Here is a 15,411-nt window from a genome sequence, read left to right on the forward strand (position 1 = left end):
CCTATAAAATGATATGAACTTTCAATCTAACGATTGAATTTACAAAATTCACATTTAATATAAAGTTATTAAGTAATGTAACACTTGATAAAAGTTATACCGGTGTAATTATAACCTCCCTCATATATATTTCTATAATACTATGTTGTATGATTTTTTTTTTCCGGGACTTGATTTTCAGAATATACAAGAAGGCCAAACCTTAAAACATGTGATGAACATGATGATTGTGATATAATATCGTCTGGTTGTGATAAAATATCAATTTGTTATCTGGGTGGTTATAATCAACCAAGTGTGGACCCATTGTTTTTAACCAACTAGCCCCCAAAATTAAATTGGCCCTTGAAATTGGAAATAGAAATCCTGGTAGATGGAATATGTTCCCTTGAGCTTGACTAGTCAGCCTCCATATAATTTCCATTACCCACCATGTAGGAGCAGACTCTTCGGGTAGCTTCAAAAATCTAAGAAGTCTTGGTTGTAAAAATTTATCAAAGCTTCCTCCATCAACTAGGACAATAACAGGAGGACAATAACAGGTAGCTTATCCACATATGCCAAGAACCTTATTATACCAACACCTTTGACACCCTTTATTGCATTGAGTGATAAGTAATGATCATCACTTATAGGATCCAAGTACACTACATTACAACCTGATCTTTTTCAAATTCTAACTCAATTTGAGGGCCTTCCTGTTCTTCCTCATCCAATTGCAAAAATAAATATTGACGGTTAGGACATTTATGATTAAAAGTAAACTTCTCATCATGGAAATAACACAATCCCTTCTCTCTTCGAATTTACATTTCAACGGGGCTAATTTAACACTGGCAGCCTTTAAATGTGGTCCATTAGGCGTAGGAAGCAAAGGAGATAATGTAAGTTTACTCACAAGTTTAATTGGAATTTGAGGAGAAACATAAGATGAAGAAGTCACAGAGGAATATTGACGAACAGGAGCGGTTTGCATTTTACCCGAAAAGGTATCTTTATCTTCATACAATTTTGCTAATGCCACAGCTCTTAACAATGAAGGTGGGGGTTGAACCACCACATCCCCCTTAATATCTATGTTTAGTCCACTAATAAAACAAGTCAACAAAGCTTCATCACTTAATCCAGATGATCTATTAGCAAGGGATATGAATTTGAGGTAGTAGTCTAAAACAGTACCTGTTTGTTGCAGTTTGAAAAGTCCACCCAAAGGACAATCAAATGGAGAGGGTCCAAATTGAGATTCAAGAGCTCTTGTCAAGTCTTGCTAAGTGTTAACAGCCGATAACCTTTGTTGCATCTGAAACCATGGAATGACCTCATTGTCGAAATGAATGGAAGCGATATCAATTCTTGTTGCACCCTGTGTATTATGATAATTAAAGAATTTTTCTGCCTTGAAGATCCATTCCTGCACAGATGAAGTACCATCAAAATGAGGAAAACCAAGGAAAATGTGTTTAACTGGAAACACCATATTCACTGGAGTGGCGAGCGGGGAGCCAGAGCTGGACGAGGAACCTCCATGAGATAGAGTCTTCTAGATCAGAAGTTGATTAAAGGCAGATTGAAACTGTTCCAAATGAGTATGCATCTTAGTTTGGGCTAACGTTGCTTGAACAACATGTTCTCTTTGTTCTTCGTGTCTCAACTCTAACAATTCCACCAAACTCCTAAGCTCAACGTCATGTGAATTAATTGTGAACAACATGTTCTTTGTTCTTTGTGTCTCAACTTTAACAATTCCACCAAACTCCTAAGCTCAATGTCATGTGAATTAATCACTACTTGCATTTCCTTCAAACGCGTATTCTCAGCCATAGAAGCTCAATGAAAGCACCAAAACATGAATAATATTGAATAACAACTTTGAAAGTATTTTTATCTCTTTTTATATGTGGATACAATAGTATATGATTGGATAGTATAAAGAGGTAACTAGAAATTGAGTAACTAATGAATGACAGCAAATAGTAGCAAAAGAATGATTCCTTATAGAAGTCTACTCAGAACCTGAATCAATACAAGGAGAAATCGGATCAGAATGCAGAAAAGAAGCAAGAGCACATAAGGGAGAATTATCAGAGAGAAGCATATCACACGCATAATGATCTCACTCCACAAAGTTTTCCAATAAAATATTCTTTCTCCTAGGTCTCATGCTTTTCCTCTGGTCCATAATTCCCGAATCTGCCTCCATGTGACCATTCCTTACAACTAACTTTCCATCCTCCAATTCAATAATTGGATATCCCTTTTTATTATTTTGCTCACATAGTGACATGTTACACCTGACTGCAAATTGACAACTACACGTGCCAAGAACCAAGAGTGTCTGAATTTCACATGATAAAACTTTTCCGAATCATTTCAATCGCCTGCATGAGGTGAACAATGAAAATAATCTAATTTGATGAAGTCAATTATCACTTTTGATCATAGCCTTTCTGGTTGTAACCAGTATTCCCAAACCAAAAAAAAAGAAAAAATTGATGTCAAAGTATCAGTTGATTATGTACTTCCATGATTTTTCTTCAAGTATAAAATTATATCCTTACAACTGCATACACTTCCATGTTTAACTTCTCATCCTTTCCCAATTAGGAAGGGATGCAGTACCCACACATCACTGAAAAACCAATCAAATTCAACTTCTAAACAACTGTGGGTAAAGAATTCTTGTTGTCACACATATCAATATTTCCTCTACCACAGAGTGCCATAAACTTATCATAAAATTGCAACAAAGGACACTTATCTACCAAGTTGGAACCAAGGTATGCATCTTTGAGGAAGACAGTACTCCTTACACCTTTGTTAGTGAGGTAAAATATCCCTTGATGCTTTATCAAGCAAAGCAACAATTGAGATGGCAAAAGACACTCTGCATGAAATGCATCCAACTGTGCAGATGTCATCCTCTTCTCCATAGTCAAGCTGAGGAGCTCATGAATCACTGCCACGACCCGTTTTCGAGCTTTTGGATCAGTAGCATTAAACCTCCTCGCATTCAAATAAGGTGAAGGAAACTCCAACTTCTGCCACCTCTCAAGCTGCTCAAGGAAACCAACATTTGGCCTAAAACCAGAAGGAAAATTCATTTTGAATGCAAATGGACCAACATAGTTCCCATCTCTTGAAATCTTCACCTTCTTCTGATCCCCATCTGTCTTCAGCTTCACAACTCCTTCCTGTGCCAACCTAATTCACGTTGAAATTAACTCATTTTGTTCCAAAAGAATTTTATAATCAAAGTCTCACCATTGATGTTAGTGTTAGGGCACACTTTCAATAAGAAACAATCACCTTTTTTTATTTCAAAGGTTGTTTACAAAGCCCCAAATATTATTATTCAAAATAAGCTAATCCGAAAACAAAACTAAGACCTGTTTAGATAAGTAAAAAATTCTTTCAGGAATTTCTCTATCGGTTATTTCCTGCGAAATTCTAAAAAACGCTTCTAATCTTATATCTAAACAAGCTCTATAAAGATTTCATTTTTCTTATAAGTTAAACAAATTGAAACATGTAGCAAATTCCTACGCAATTGTAAAAATATATACCGACAAAAAAACCATTATTTCCTCAAATGTTGAGTGAATCCAAACACGAACCTAGTCTCTCTTGCAGTGACAGCCAAAGTGGAATCCCAATCCTCCAAGACGAGACAATCCCTTCTTCCGAAACGCCTAACAGCGAAAAACTGAGGGTACTTGGCGATCAAGCAGTGGTTAAAATCCTGGGGCAGGCCCAACTCAGGCCCAATAAGCTCAACCGTGTGGAGTGGCAGCCTGCAATCGACGCAGAGCATGAGCAGCTTGCGCAAGTTAGTAACCAAGAGGGGTTCCATGGAGGCACGGGCGCAGGCCTCCTGGTGGGCCAGGCGGTGGGCCCGGGGCGTGAGGGAGACGGAAGGGGGGGTCCCGGTGACGCGGAAGACAGAGGGGTGCTTCTGGATGAGGCCCATGAAGGCCCATTTGCGGACGAAGCCGACGTTCTTCTCGAGGTCGCGGAGGAAGAGGGAATGGGATTGGAGGAGGGAGGCGAGGTGGAGAATCATCGAAGGCTTCTTGCGAAGCTCCATCACTCGGTCTAGTTCGCTCACTCTGTGGTAAGTTTTCTTCTTCGGCCTTCTTCCGCCGCTCGATTTGTGCCTCACGCCGAAACGCAGCGTCACACAGCCGTGACGAAGCATCGCAGTTGCTGAGAGGAACACGAAATTCCCAGGCTATGAGAGTGGGAGGTTGCACCATGTGATAAGGCTTATTGTAATGCCCTTGTAGCTAACAAAAGAGACATGCTTAAGATTTAATGTAGAAAGATAGATGTATTTGAAATAGAAGAGAATGTTAACCTATATTCATAAATTTATATTTATATTTGTTTTACATGTTTTTTAATTATATCTTTTATATTGTAAAATTAAATTTATAAAAAAATAATTTTATTTTTTAAAGAAGAAGTTAGTCTTAAAATTGTAGAAATAAATTATTTTTTAAAATGTTTATATGTTAAAAATAAAATAAATTAAGCTTTTCTTTAAAAAAATTAAATGAAATTGTTATGGTTCAAAACGATCCTTTCAAATATTAAAAAATTATTTATTTATATAATTTTTATTTTTATTTATTTAATAATTTATTAAATTTTTATTTTAGTTCAAATAAGACAAATTTAATTTATATTCAAATCTTAAGCTCTAAATCCAAAATAAATTAAATTTATTTATTTATTTAAAAAAAAGTCTATTAGCCTTAAAATTAGATAAATAAATTTTTTTTTTTTTTTAATTTAATGTGTTAAAAATAAAATAAATTAAACTTTTAAAAAAAATAATAAGTTCATTATGATCATAATGATCCCTTTAAATATTAAAAAAAATCTCTCATCTATAATAATTTTAAAAAAAAAATAAGTCATTTTGTGTCATTTCAGTCAATAACTACTTAAATTAGATCATTATAATTGCAACAACCTTTATTTCATAACATTTATAGTTTAAAAAAGAACATGTAACATATGAGTCATAACAACTTTACAGTAAATAATTCTAAATATATAAATTATTTTAAAATAATCTTATTGAAATTATTTATTTTTAAAATAATCCTACAATAATCAATCAATCTTATGTGTCAAATATATTTATTTCATATTGAGCATACTAAGTTTTATTTTTTGTTATTTGATTTCTCATGGTGGAACGAGTTTCCATTAGAATTGAAATTCATGAATTAAAAATATATTACCCAAAGAGGTGAATGTGACAGTCTTTAAATGATTTTATTTTGGAATTTAAATTAAATAAAGACAACAAATTTTTTTAAATAATTTATAAACACTTCACAAGTAAAAATTTCACATTCTGGTTCCATTTGTTAGGCTCTATTTGTTATTTTTTTTAATAAAATCATTGTTTTTAATAAAAATAAGTACTATCATATTTTTTTTAACATGTTTGTATAAACTTATTTTTTCTTAAAATAAATAGTTTTCTACTTTTTTTAAGAAGTAACTCTTATATCTTTCTTAAAGAATTATATTTTAATATATATTTTTTATAAACACACTTCTTTTTAAATTTGAGCAAATGAATCCTCAATCTTCAACTGAATAAATCCAGAAATAAAAATAAATAAACTATAATAATTAATAGTTTAAAACACTCCAAAAGGTCAAACATAATTTATTTTATCTAACCTTATATAACCTTTAAAGACTAAATAACTAAAATATAATTAAATGCATATATCGTCTGAATAATTGAAAATAGTATACAGAATTATGATATGATGTCTTATCAAAACATGGTAATTAAAGACATAATAAGGATGTTTAAATTTCACCATATGCATCAACATCTAGTCAATCCTCATCTCCAAATGGAGTTCCACTGAAACAAAATTTTAGTTTCCAAAATAATTGAAATCTTCATACATTCTAGAAACTAAATTTCAGAATGTTATGAAATACTTTATAGAATCTTAATTTTAGAACATTTACATATTGTCATATAAACATTCCAGAAATTAGTTTTGAAAAGATAGTCTGGGGTGAGGAATACAAAAACTGAGTATTTTGAAGAGAGAGAAAAAAAATAGTGTAAAAAGAATTACCCATAACACTGGCATGCTTACATTCTAATCGGAAATCAAGCCTACGCAATTTGTGACTCTCAGGCCACATTGCCACAACTAAATGTGCCCTTTCATGGCATTTCGTTTCATAGTATTAGTTAAATTAGTGAACTAAAAATAAGCAAAGCCAAAATAATTTTATTATGGTCTAGTGGTTGTATAATGGAATTTGATAATATATCCAAAAAATGAAGAAAAAAAAAGTGATTATAACAATATGTTGTTCAGTAAAATATACTAATTTTTCAGTTGCCCTTGCTCTTCCAATTCACATGTTATGGAAACAAGCAACCTTCATTGTGAGTTCACCAATGAATGGGTGGTTCAACAGCGTTAACTCCTATTAATTAAATATATTTTCCAAGTGCACAAGAATGTACATACCATTTCAAAACAATAATATCACACTCCACATGCTCTTGATATGGAGGAACGGTAAAACTGCACATTCTGAAAAGAACTCTCCCAAGAAGAATAAATCAATTAAAGGGTCAAGTTCCTGCTTTCTATATTGCAGCTGACAGTACCCTATCACCAATTAAAAAAGGGATAACGGCTGAACTTTTCTGTACTAAGATTTGGAGCCGTTAATGCCAGAAGATGCTGCATATATATGATAAGTGAAGTTTTCAGGAGTGAACATTCTCAAAAATCGTATTTGGTTCTTCCACTTCCCAAAATGAGACATAACATGTCTGAAATATCAAGAGAAGAGGAATAAAAATTCCAAGATTCGAGCATTAAGCGTTTTCTTGATCCTTTAAAATGAACAACCTGCATCCCAAAAATAAACCAGGAACAAATGTGTTAAAACTAAAAGGATAGTATATTATCTTTATAGAATTTCCCAATATCTAACTTCAATATTATCTTTACCGAATTTCCCAAAATCTAACTTCAAGCATTCAGCAGAGGACCAGACAGAATACTGTTGTAAGTTTGAATTATACCTTAACATCCAATGGCATGCCGTGAAATTGACCAGCACCCTCAGGCGGAGTCCAATTGTACAGAGAACAAGGTAAGAACAACACTGAAGTGCCACCAATATCCTCAGAGAAAGCAAGTGCTTTGGCATACCTGCTGGCGTCAAAATGAGGTTTTGACTTCACAACCCAAGCAAGAGCTAACTGATCACCCAGCATGCGGGAAGCATTTCTATATTTTGTGCTATAAACTTTCAAGACCTCTTGTAGGAAAAGCTTTGCCCTACATTGATTATCAAATTATATTAAAAAACTTGGCATCAAAAAATAAGAGAGAAATTGAGAAAATGGTAATTAAAAAAGATTTACAAATTTTCAAATGTTCAGCGGAGAAACAGAATACAGAAAATAGCCCCAAAAGAATTATGATAACAATGGCAATGCAAGCTTGCAAATGACTAAAGTATCATATCATATCAAAGGTGTTTGCATGGTATCTATGTAGTGTAGTGTGCTGTTACACATCATGTAATTTGCAAGAACAGTAATTCAAAATTCCTCACTGCTTTCCACCAAATATAACAATGTCAGTAGCATCAAAACAACACTCAAATACTGGCATCAAAATAAGGTGTTTCTTAGTGCAATACTCTTTATTAGTAAACAAGAAACGTCATACTGTAAAATACTTCCATTTGCAGGTTTAAATGGGACTGGATGGTATAGAGTAAAACATTTATGGTAACAACAATCAAAATTAAATACCAAAAAAAAAAATAATCTTTCTTCTACAAGAAACCTGAAACGAGCATGCCAGGCGAATAGTTGTAGATTTGCAGATCAAGTATATGATCTAAACAAAGGTAAGTCCATGTATGATGCTTAACACTAAATGAAAACTGCATAAATACTAGTTCATTGCGCAACCAGTTCACTACTTTTAAACCTTTTGTAGTTTATGACACAATTGCAGTTGAACCAAAAAAACTTCAGTAGTACAGATTATCACCTTAAAATTGCTTCTGGGGTACCCCTTACTGCAATGAATCCTGAATTCAAAGGTTGAGCCTTATTGTTCCTAAAAGTCAGAGCCAGATGAAAATTAGGATTGTCATGAAAAATATGCCCTAAATCATCAACCACTGCTATATCAGAATCAGTGAAGATGTAATGAGTGATATTCCTCGGATTCTGAGTAAGTTTCTGAAGCCTTGTTTCTAGAAAGGTCTGTGAAATGAAAAACACAAGGTTATTTAGTTTAAAGAATTATTTTAAAATTCTAAACATATCACCTATAATGCTATAATAATAATAATAATAAAAACAACAACAACAACAATAATAATAATAATAATAATAAAATAGCTCAATAGGGGAGAATGTGAAATTGTCACAATTAACCACAAAGTTGAATGAATGATGTTTTTCTGCCATAATTGTCAGAAAACGAGCTCTAGGCCAAAAACAATCTGAAATTATGAAACATTTGTAATATTGGGTAATAACAAACTAGCAAGCACCTCTGGTCTATTTTGGTACACATTATTGAGGGAAAAGGCAGCTATAGTATAGATCATTATAATTGATGGACAGAACAACAGCAGGAAAAACATTCTGCTAAATGTAGTCACTGATGAGTGATGAAAAATTATTTTTCATCAACAAATGTTCTATCTACAGTGGATGCAATGTGATCTTACAATGTAAGACCTGATCCTTTGGAGCATCAACTTGTCTCGTGAATATTCACCTTGTATAGGATATAGAGAGACCCTATTCCGTGGCACTGAGAGGTCAGACACGGGATCTGTGAGAATAATTACTTTGCTCTGGGGCATTCTGACCTGCATACATTAACCACAATGTTGAGTGAATGATATCTGTCTTGACGAGCTCTATGCCAAAAATTTGTCATCTTTCTAATCTACAGCTGAATGATGAATGATGCAAATTCAGTGCAATTTGTACTTTTGTGCATACAGTAATATTTACTATTAAATCACTCAAGCTACCCTTGTTGCCCACCAATTGAAATTTACCAGTAGCCAATTGTTGCCAAGGATGTATGACGTTTGGGTTTAGTGCCAAGATAGGAAAAGATGAAAAGCTCATGTAGACAAGGCTAATCCACTATTTCATGCTGATAAACTCCAAAAGTATAAAATCATAGACAAAGACAATCACACTTAGCTATACGCCTACAAAGTAAAGAAACAATATACACTAGAGTGTTGGCAACACATTGCAAACTACAAAATCATAAGGGGATCTCAATAAATAAATGGGACCCACAATTTTGTGGTTTTCAATAAATTTCACTCAATAATAGTGTGTTGCCAACATTTCTCAGTCTCACTCATGCATAATAATAGGCTATTAATAGGCAATATGCTCTTTGCAGTGAGAAAAACCCCACAACTTTTGTTCAACGTTTACCTGAATGAAGTTAATAAAAACATTCAACAAAGCCATGGACCTGCCAAACTTATTGTATGAAGCATTGCCAACAACTGTGTTTGATGATTTATCGTCTACATCACTGAGAGAAGAATTATAAATGGTAAAGACAGTGACAAATGTGATACTTCCATCTACAGCTGATCTGCTGCTAGAATAATGGGTCCTATTGAGAGCTTTTGCCCCTGTGAATTGAAAATTTGTAAATGCATTATAAGAATCAATTGAAGAAAAAAAATAAACATGAAAATTATGAGGAAATGCAAAGCTCCTATGTGTGTGGGTGTGTGTGTGTATATATATATATATATTGCATGCATGTATATATTAAATTTCAATGATCCAATTGTTGAATATTTGATGTTATCCCAGTGATCATTCACACCAAATTTTAAACAAATCAGATATTTATAGGTAGGTAATCTTATAGTCAACATTTATTAATATATTAAAAAGTATATCATATGTTAAATTTATTTAATGAATTATTTATTAAAGTTTCAAAATTTCATGAAAATTTGAAAACTTAATCTATGCAATATTTTTTTTTTCAATTTAACAATTGAATCTTTGAAATTTATTGTATACAAAGATTCGATTGGAGTAACTCTTCGAATACTAGATCCTAGCCCATGTGTTCGAGCTCCATCCGCTATTGTGGCCGCTATGGTATCATGTTTGCATATGTATCTTATATCCTCATGTTTGCATATGGAATCTAATATAAGGCTTTTGAGAAAAGAAAAGAAAAACTAAGATCTAGTAACATTTGTGAATGCTAAATGACCTAGCTCCAGAATACAAATTTCCCAATGTTCATAACACATTTGAAGGAAGTTACCATTTTTGTCAAATGTCGTTGAACAGTGGGTTTACATCAGTAGCTTTATTTGATAAAAGCACTAGGTTTTGAGACAACCCTATTCAGATTTCAGAATCATATTATCCAGAGCAAAACCATTTCAAGAATCAAGAACATAACTAAAATAACTTTATAAAGAGACAAAAAGAACCTTGGCATTGCAAACGATTTGACAAGCCTTGTCCAGCAGCAGGACCAATAACTAGATGATCGAATTTCTTGTTTAGTTGCTTGTGGGGTTCCTCCATTTTTGGGTTTTTGTGCAACTCCATGACTAATAAAAACAACCAAGTTAATTTTATGCTCCAATCATACACAGAAATTTATAATTACAAATAAAAGTGACTACCCACCGGAAAACAGATGAGTAAGGAGGAAAATCAAAGGAAGACAAAAAACCAAACGATGCCATCCACTGACTATTTTCATGCCTGCTAAGCATTCACTTGAGTACAAACACTGAGAAAAAAGGGGGAGAAACTAATGTTCTGTAATCACAAGCACTTCAGCTGCACAGACAATACAAAGTGCACTTAGAATGGAGCTTTAGCAACAGTAAAATCATGCATGGATAAGAAAAGGATGAAAGAAATGAGGCAAAAAAATTCTGTTCACAAATTATATATTAGGCCACCAAATAGAAAAATTATACAGCTGAAAACTTGTGAGAATCACGAAAATATCAGACAAATTATTTTTTTAAAAAAAACTTAAATTTAAATGGCAGGATCTAGCAGGTTGATGATTAATCCTAAATGCTAACCCACCCCAAAATGAATGGTGGATTATATGATTAATATGATTTCTTCTTAGCTTAATTATTTACTTTGCAATGTGTAGCAACAAAGACTTAACCCTTAGCTAGTATAAAATGGCAATCTTATCATCCTATAATCACACAAGAAGAAGAAATGAATAGTAATCAAGCTCTAAAAAATTGCACAGAATACTTAGTAGCAATGATCCCAAGTTCCAACAGTAGTCAATGCCTACACCCACAATATTTACTTTATTTTTTGTCACTTGTGTAGCATTCAGAGTAGTGAATCGCATTTAATGATGACTCCAACAACACTAATAATGTAGCAGATCAGGCAGCGCCAGCCTCACTGAATGCAAAAAAATATTAATACTTTAAACACATAATAGATAGTAGATGCATAGGACTCGGTACTCAAAAGTCAATTTATGACATAACAACCATCATCAATCGGAATCATAACTAATATGTCAATAACATAGGCAGGAGGGGGAGCAATCTTGCCAAGCAAGGGATGGAGACGCTGCCAAAAACAGAGGAACTCCAACTCAGCATCCAACCAAAGCTGTGATGAATTGACTGGAGATGGAAAATATCCCCTATTTCGTGAATTAGGATTTAATTTCAATATTTCCAAATATGTTTTCCAGTTTTCTTAATTTCTCGAAATTGATTGAGGATTTCCTCAAGCAAATCAGAAATATTTTCTTCCCTTTCATCAATTGTAAAAGCATGTGCTGCCAGATTTCACCAAGCAATGGGTGGATTGCAGAATAGAGACATGGGAACAACCTGTCTGTGTGCAATAAAACAGGGGAACTAATCACAGCATGCTTCAGATATGTGAAGGATGAAGGAGCCAAATAAGACCCTCAATCAGCCATAAATGTTAAAAATTCAGCATGGGCAAAATAGATTTTTTCCCTGACAAAAATTGTAGCCTCAACAGACACAATTTGGTCCACAATCAGCCACCACCATTGTGGCTACAACTCACATACACTTGAGCTCATCTAGGAATGGCAGATGTCTGCTGACCCTGCTGTAATTGTCTGATTGATAAGCCAATAGCATTACAGCTAGCATAAATTTACAAGACATTACATAATAAAAGGAATACATTTATATTATGGAAATCAAATCATAATTAGCGCTTGAACTTGCAACCTATATTTTTTGAAGTAACATTTTAGTAATCAATATTTTGAAAATCAGACTTGCTTGATATGTTAGAAAGTCTGAATAAAAACTACTTCTGGTTCAATAGCTAATAAGCTTCAACTTCATGATAATCCGCCAAATCAACTTTTTAACTTCATGATCATCCACCAAATCATCTTGTTCATGGTGCTTCTATGTTTTGTGCATAAGATTAATGTACCAATATCTAACACCCATTAATGGATGTTTCTTAACCAAAATATCATTTCTATAAGCCTCTCTAAGTACAACAGTCTGCGTCCTAATCTTATTGGAAATGTAAAATATACCAGGATGATGAACCAAAGCCTTCTTGAATCTCAAGGCCAACCCTAAACATTCTCCAAAACAAAGCAAATTCTCTCTCTCAGTCTTCTTTGACACAAGAAGAGAAAGCAACTCATGCAAAATTGCCACTGTCCACTTCTCTGCTTGGTCACTATTTGAGTCAAGATGAAAAGCATCTTCATATGGAGAAACATAAGGCAATTTTTGCCAGTTCTCAACCCAAGCCTTCACCCTCTTCTCTAAATCAAAACCTTTTGGCAAAAATATGGGAAATGTAATACCGTGCCTTCTTTTATCTCCAACATAGCCCAAGCTCATTGCACTCTTTTGTAACTCAGACACAGAAAGCTCTTTTCTCCATGAAACAAGCTCTAAAGCAAGCAATTCTTTTCCAGATGATGGATCTTCCACAACACAAACATCAAAGTAATCAGGGTAATCAGACAAAAGGGTCGTCACATAATCATGAGGTAGTCCCATATCCCATTTTAGCTTCTCAATTACATAAAGAGGCAATTTTTCCATGCCAGCAAGCATCAGAAGCCTTGCAAGCCTGTGAACAGTTTCTTCACGATTAGTGGGAGAGTTATGAACAGCCATTTCTTCTTTGTGGAGGGAAAAGGCTTGAGGTGTGAGCTTGACAACTGGAGGAAGACCAGGACCAGGTTGGAATTGTGTGAAAACACAACGATATTTGTCAATGAATTTGGTAGTTGTAGTGGGAAGGTTGAGGGAAGCTTTTAGTTGAGAAGCAGTATACATGGAAACGGATTCCGAAGGAGATGAAATGATTTGGTTCTTGAGGGAAATTGTCTGTTTGAGATCTTTCTCTTTCAGGACTGCAGTATCAAGATATGGGTCTCGGACCCATTTGACCTTCACATTCACAAAAGTCCTAATTTGGTTGAACAGGCGAGGATGTTTGGAGGAAAGAGCCATGAACAACCAGCTCAATACCCTGTAAAGTGGAAACACTCTGTCATAGGGTAAAAATTCTTCTATAGACTTGCACTCTAACTTGTTTAGACTAAGCTAATAAAGTATTGAATATAACGACCATTAAATAAAGAAAAATATTCTGCATAAATTTATGAGCTCTACAACTATTTTCTTACATCTAAAATAATGATGCATTAGGTTGTCAGTCTTTTGTTGGCTTAGTCTATACACTGCACAGCTTGTGTAACTGTAGACTAAGTTTATAATTTCATATCATTCCGTAGGTAATGCCAAAAGGTGAGATGAATAAAATTTGTCAAGCCTAAATTGGTATCCCTAAGATTTGAGATTTGAGTCTATGTTGGATTAAAGTCACAACTCAATTAAATTACAACAAAACCCCAATGGGAATCCAATTAAAATTATTCTTCTAAATTCCAATGCCGATAAGAAACACAATACATGTGCAATTCCAGAAAAAGAAAAAAAAAACACAATTTGGAGCTGAAAATATAAATTAATGAGTAAATAGTCATAACAACAAAGATATATAACTAGTTGATAGATTGAAAATGTAAAAAAAAATTATACCAACAGTGCATATGACTATTTTCTCACATTCATAAAAGTCATATCAACTATATATAAACCATACAATGTTGCTTAGTTCAATAAAAATCAAGTTGTGATAAAATATCAGCCATAACTACGTGGTCCAAGCCACAAGAACACTCTCCATTCTCCAACCAACCGCAATGCCTATAAATATTTTTCAACAATAAAAAAGAAGTCCACCTATATGCAGTAAACATCCAAACTTTGGTTTAATTTGTTTCTCAAACTTCTCATAAATAAAATATCAAAACCATCGATCATACATATGCATCATGAAACTATGCGAGTAAACAAACTCTAATATCAAAAAAATTAAAAATAAAAATTAGCCAAAAGGAAAAGTGGGATTTCAAAAATTTTCTACGGAAACATCCATAAAACACTAAGAATTGGTCAAACCTAGAAATGGTGCAAAACATAAAACATATCAGTATTAGGAAACTCAGTTGGATATGCACATTATGGTTATCAGAATTCACTGAAACAGTATAGTTTTCAACTCTTCCCAGCCCAATGCTTATGAAGTGGTGGAAATGGTAAAGATTAGGAATTGGTTATGGATAAAAGCGACTTTTGGTAAAGCCACTATAAGCTTCTATGAATGGTGGTCAAATCCAATTTGTTTTGTTGTGTATCCTCATTCTATATCTTAACTTCTCTAATTTGTTGTCTTGGGTTGGTTCTGCAAAAGCTCACAGTAGCACTATCAAAAAGCTAGTCACCATTGATGTCCGAGTTTTACTAGGTGCTGCTGATGAAAGACACTTTCAATTATGAATGCAGTTTTGGGAGCTGCACCCAATTGGGTTATGTAACGGTGTTGAATGCACTTGACACTAAACATAAACTGTGTAGTTACAATTGAAAACCTCTTGTACTAACTCTTCAATGCATTTTTCTTATCAAAAAAAAAAAACGGAATTTCGGAACAAATCATAGGCAAATAGTGGCAACGCACGAAACACAAAATATGGATGCACTGGATGGTGAAGTGAAGAATGGAACAGATCTCAAAGAAAGGAAAGTGAAAAATACCTGAATGAGAGAGATCAAAGCATCAAAGTGGAAGAAGAAGAAGAAGAATAAAACGACGACGTGTAAGGGAAAACACTGAAAACTATGCTTCGTTTTTCTGTTCAATCTGTAAAACGCAGAGAAAGATTGTCGCTCTCGCCTCGCTGGGACTTGTTTATGTGCGACTCTGCGTTTCGCTGGTGAAGTAAGTCA

The 15,411-nt window shown here is 33.8% G+C and overlaps 3 protein-coding genes across 6 annotated transcripts; all 3 read right to left on the reverse strand.

The window, feature by feature from the left end:
- Positions 1-952: 952 nt before the first annotated feature.
- On the reverse strand, positions 953-4,329 carry LOC109809683 (Ubiquitin carboxyl-terminal hydrolase family protein). Its single transcript, XM_020373058.3, has 2 exons — positions 3,615-4,329; positions 953-3,201 (listed from the first exon to the last, which is right to left on the reverse strand). Exons 1-2 carry the CDS (start codon positions 4,193-4,195, stop codon positions 2,655-2,657), a joined length of 1,128 nt encoding a protein of 375 aa, XP_020228647.2. The 5' UTR covers positions 4,196-4,329; the 3' UTR covers positions 953-2,654.
- Positions 4,330-6,326: 1,997 nt separating this feature from the next.
- LOC109807941 (polyphosphatidylinositol phosphatase) lies at positions 6,327-15,361 on the reverse strand. Of its 4 annotated transcripts, none has more exons than XM_020370689.3 (8): positions 15,220-15,361; positions 10,736-10,891; positions 10,534-10,656; positions 9,500-9,705; positions 8,764-8,907; positions 8,073-8,290; positions 7,088-7,346; positions 6,327-6,911 (listed from the first exon to the last, which is right to left on the reverse strand). In XM_020370689.3, the coding sequence occupies exons 2-8, from the start codon at positions 10,809-10,811 to the stop codon at positions 6,783-6,785; spliced, it is 1,155 nt and encodes a 384-aa protein (XP_020226278.1). In that variant the 5' UTR covers positions 10,812-10,891; positions 15,220-15,361; the 3' UTR covers positions 6,327-6,782. The 4 variants fall into 4 exon arrangements, with proteins under 4 accessions (XP_020226278.1, XP_082918153.1, XP_082918152.1 ...); XM_083062027.1 differs by lacking the exon at positions 15,220-15,361 and adding an exon at positions 12,633-12,774; XM_083062026.1 differs by lacking the exon at positions 15,220-15,361 and adding an exon at positions 11,647-12,201.
- Positions 12,354-15,360, reverse strand: LOC114914891 (Ubiquitin carboxyl-terminal hydrolase family protein). Its single transcript, XM_083062028.1, has 2 exons — positions 15,220-15,360; positions 12,354-13,588 (listed from the first exon to the last, which is right to left on the reverse strand). Exon 2 carries the CDS (start codon positions 13,567-13,569, stop codon positions 12,496-12,498), a length of 1,074 nt encoding a protein of 357 aa, XP_082918154.1. The 5' UTR covers positions 13,570-13,588; positions 15,220-15,360; the 3' UTR covers positions 12,354-12,495.
- Positions 15,362-15,411: the final 50 nt, after the last annotated feature.

Source organism: Cajanus cajan, chromosome 8 (genome assembly GCF_000230855.2).
Source record: "Cajanus cajan strain Asha chromosome 8, NIPB_CcT2T_4, whole genome shotgun sequence".
Lineage (NCBI taxonomy): Eukaryota > Viridiplantae > Streptophyta > Magnoliopsida > Fabales > Fabaceae > Cajanus > Cajanus cajan.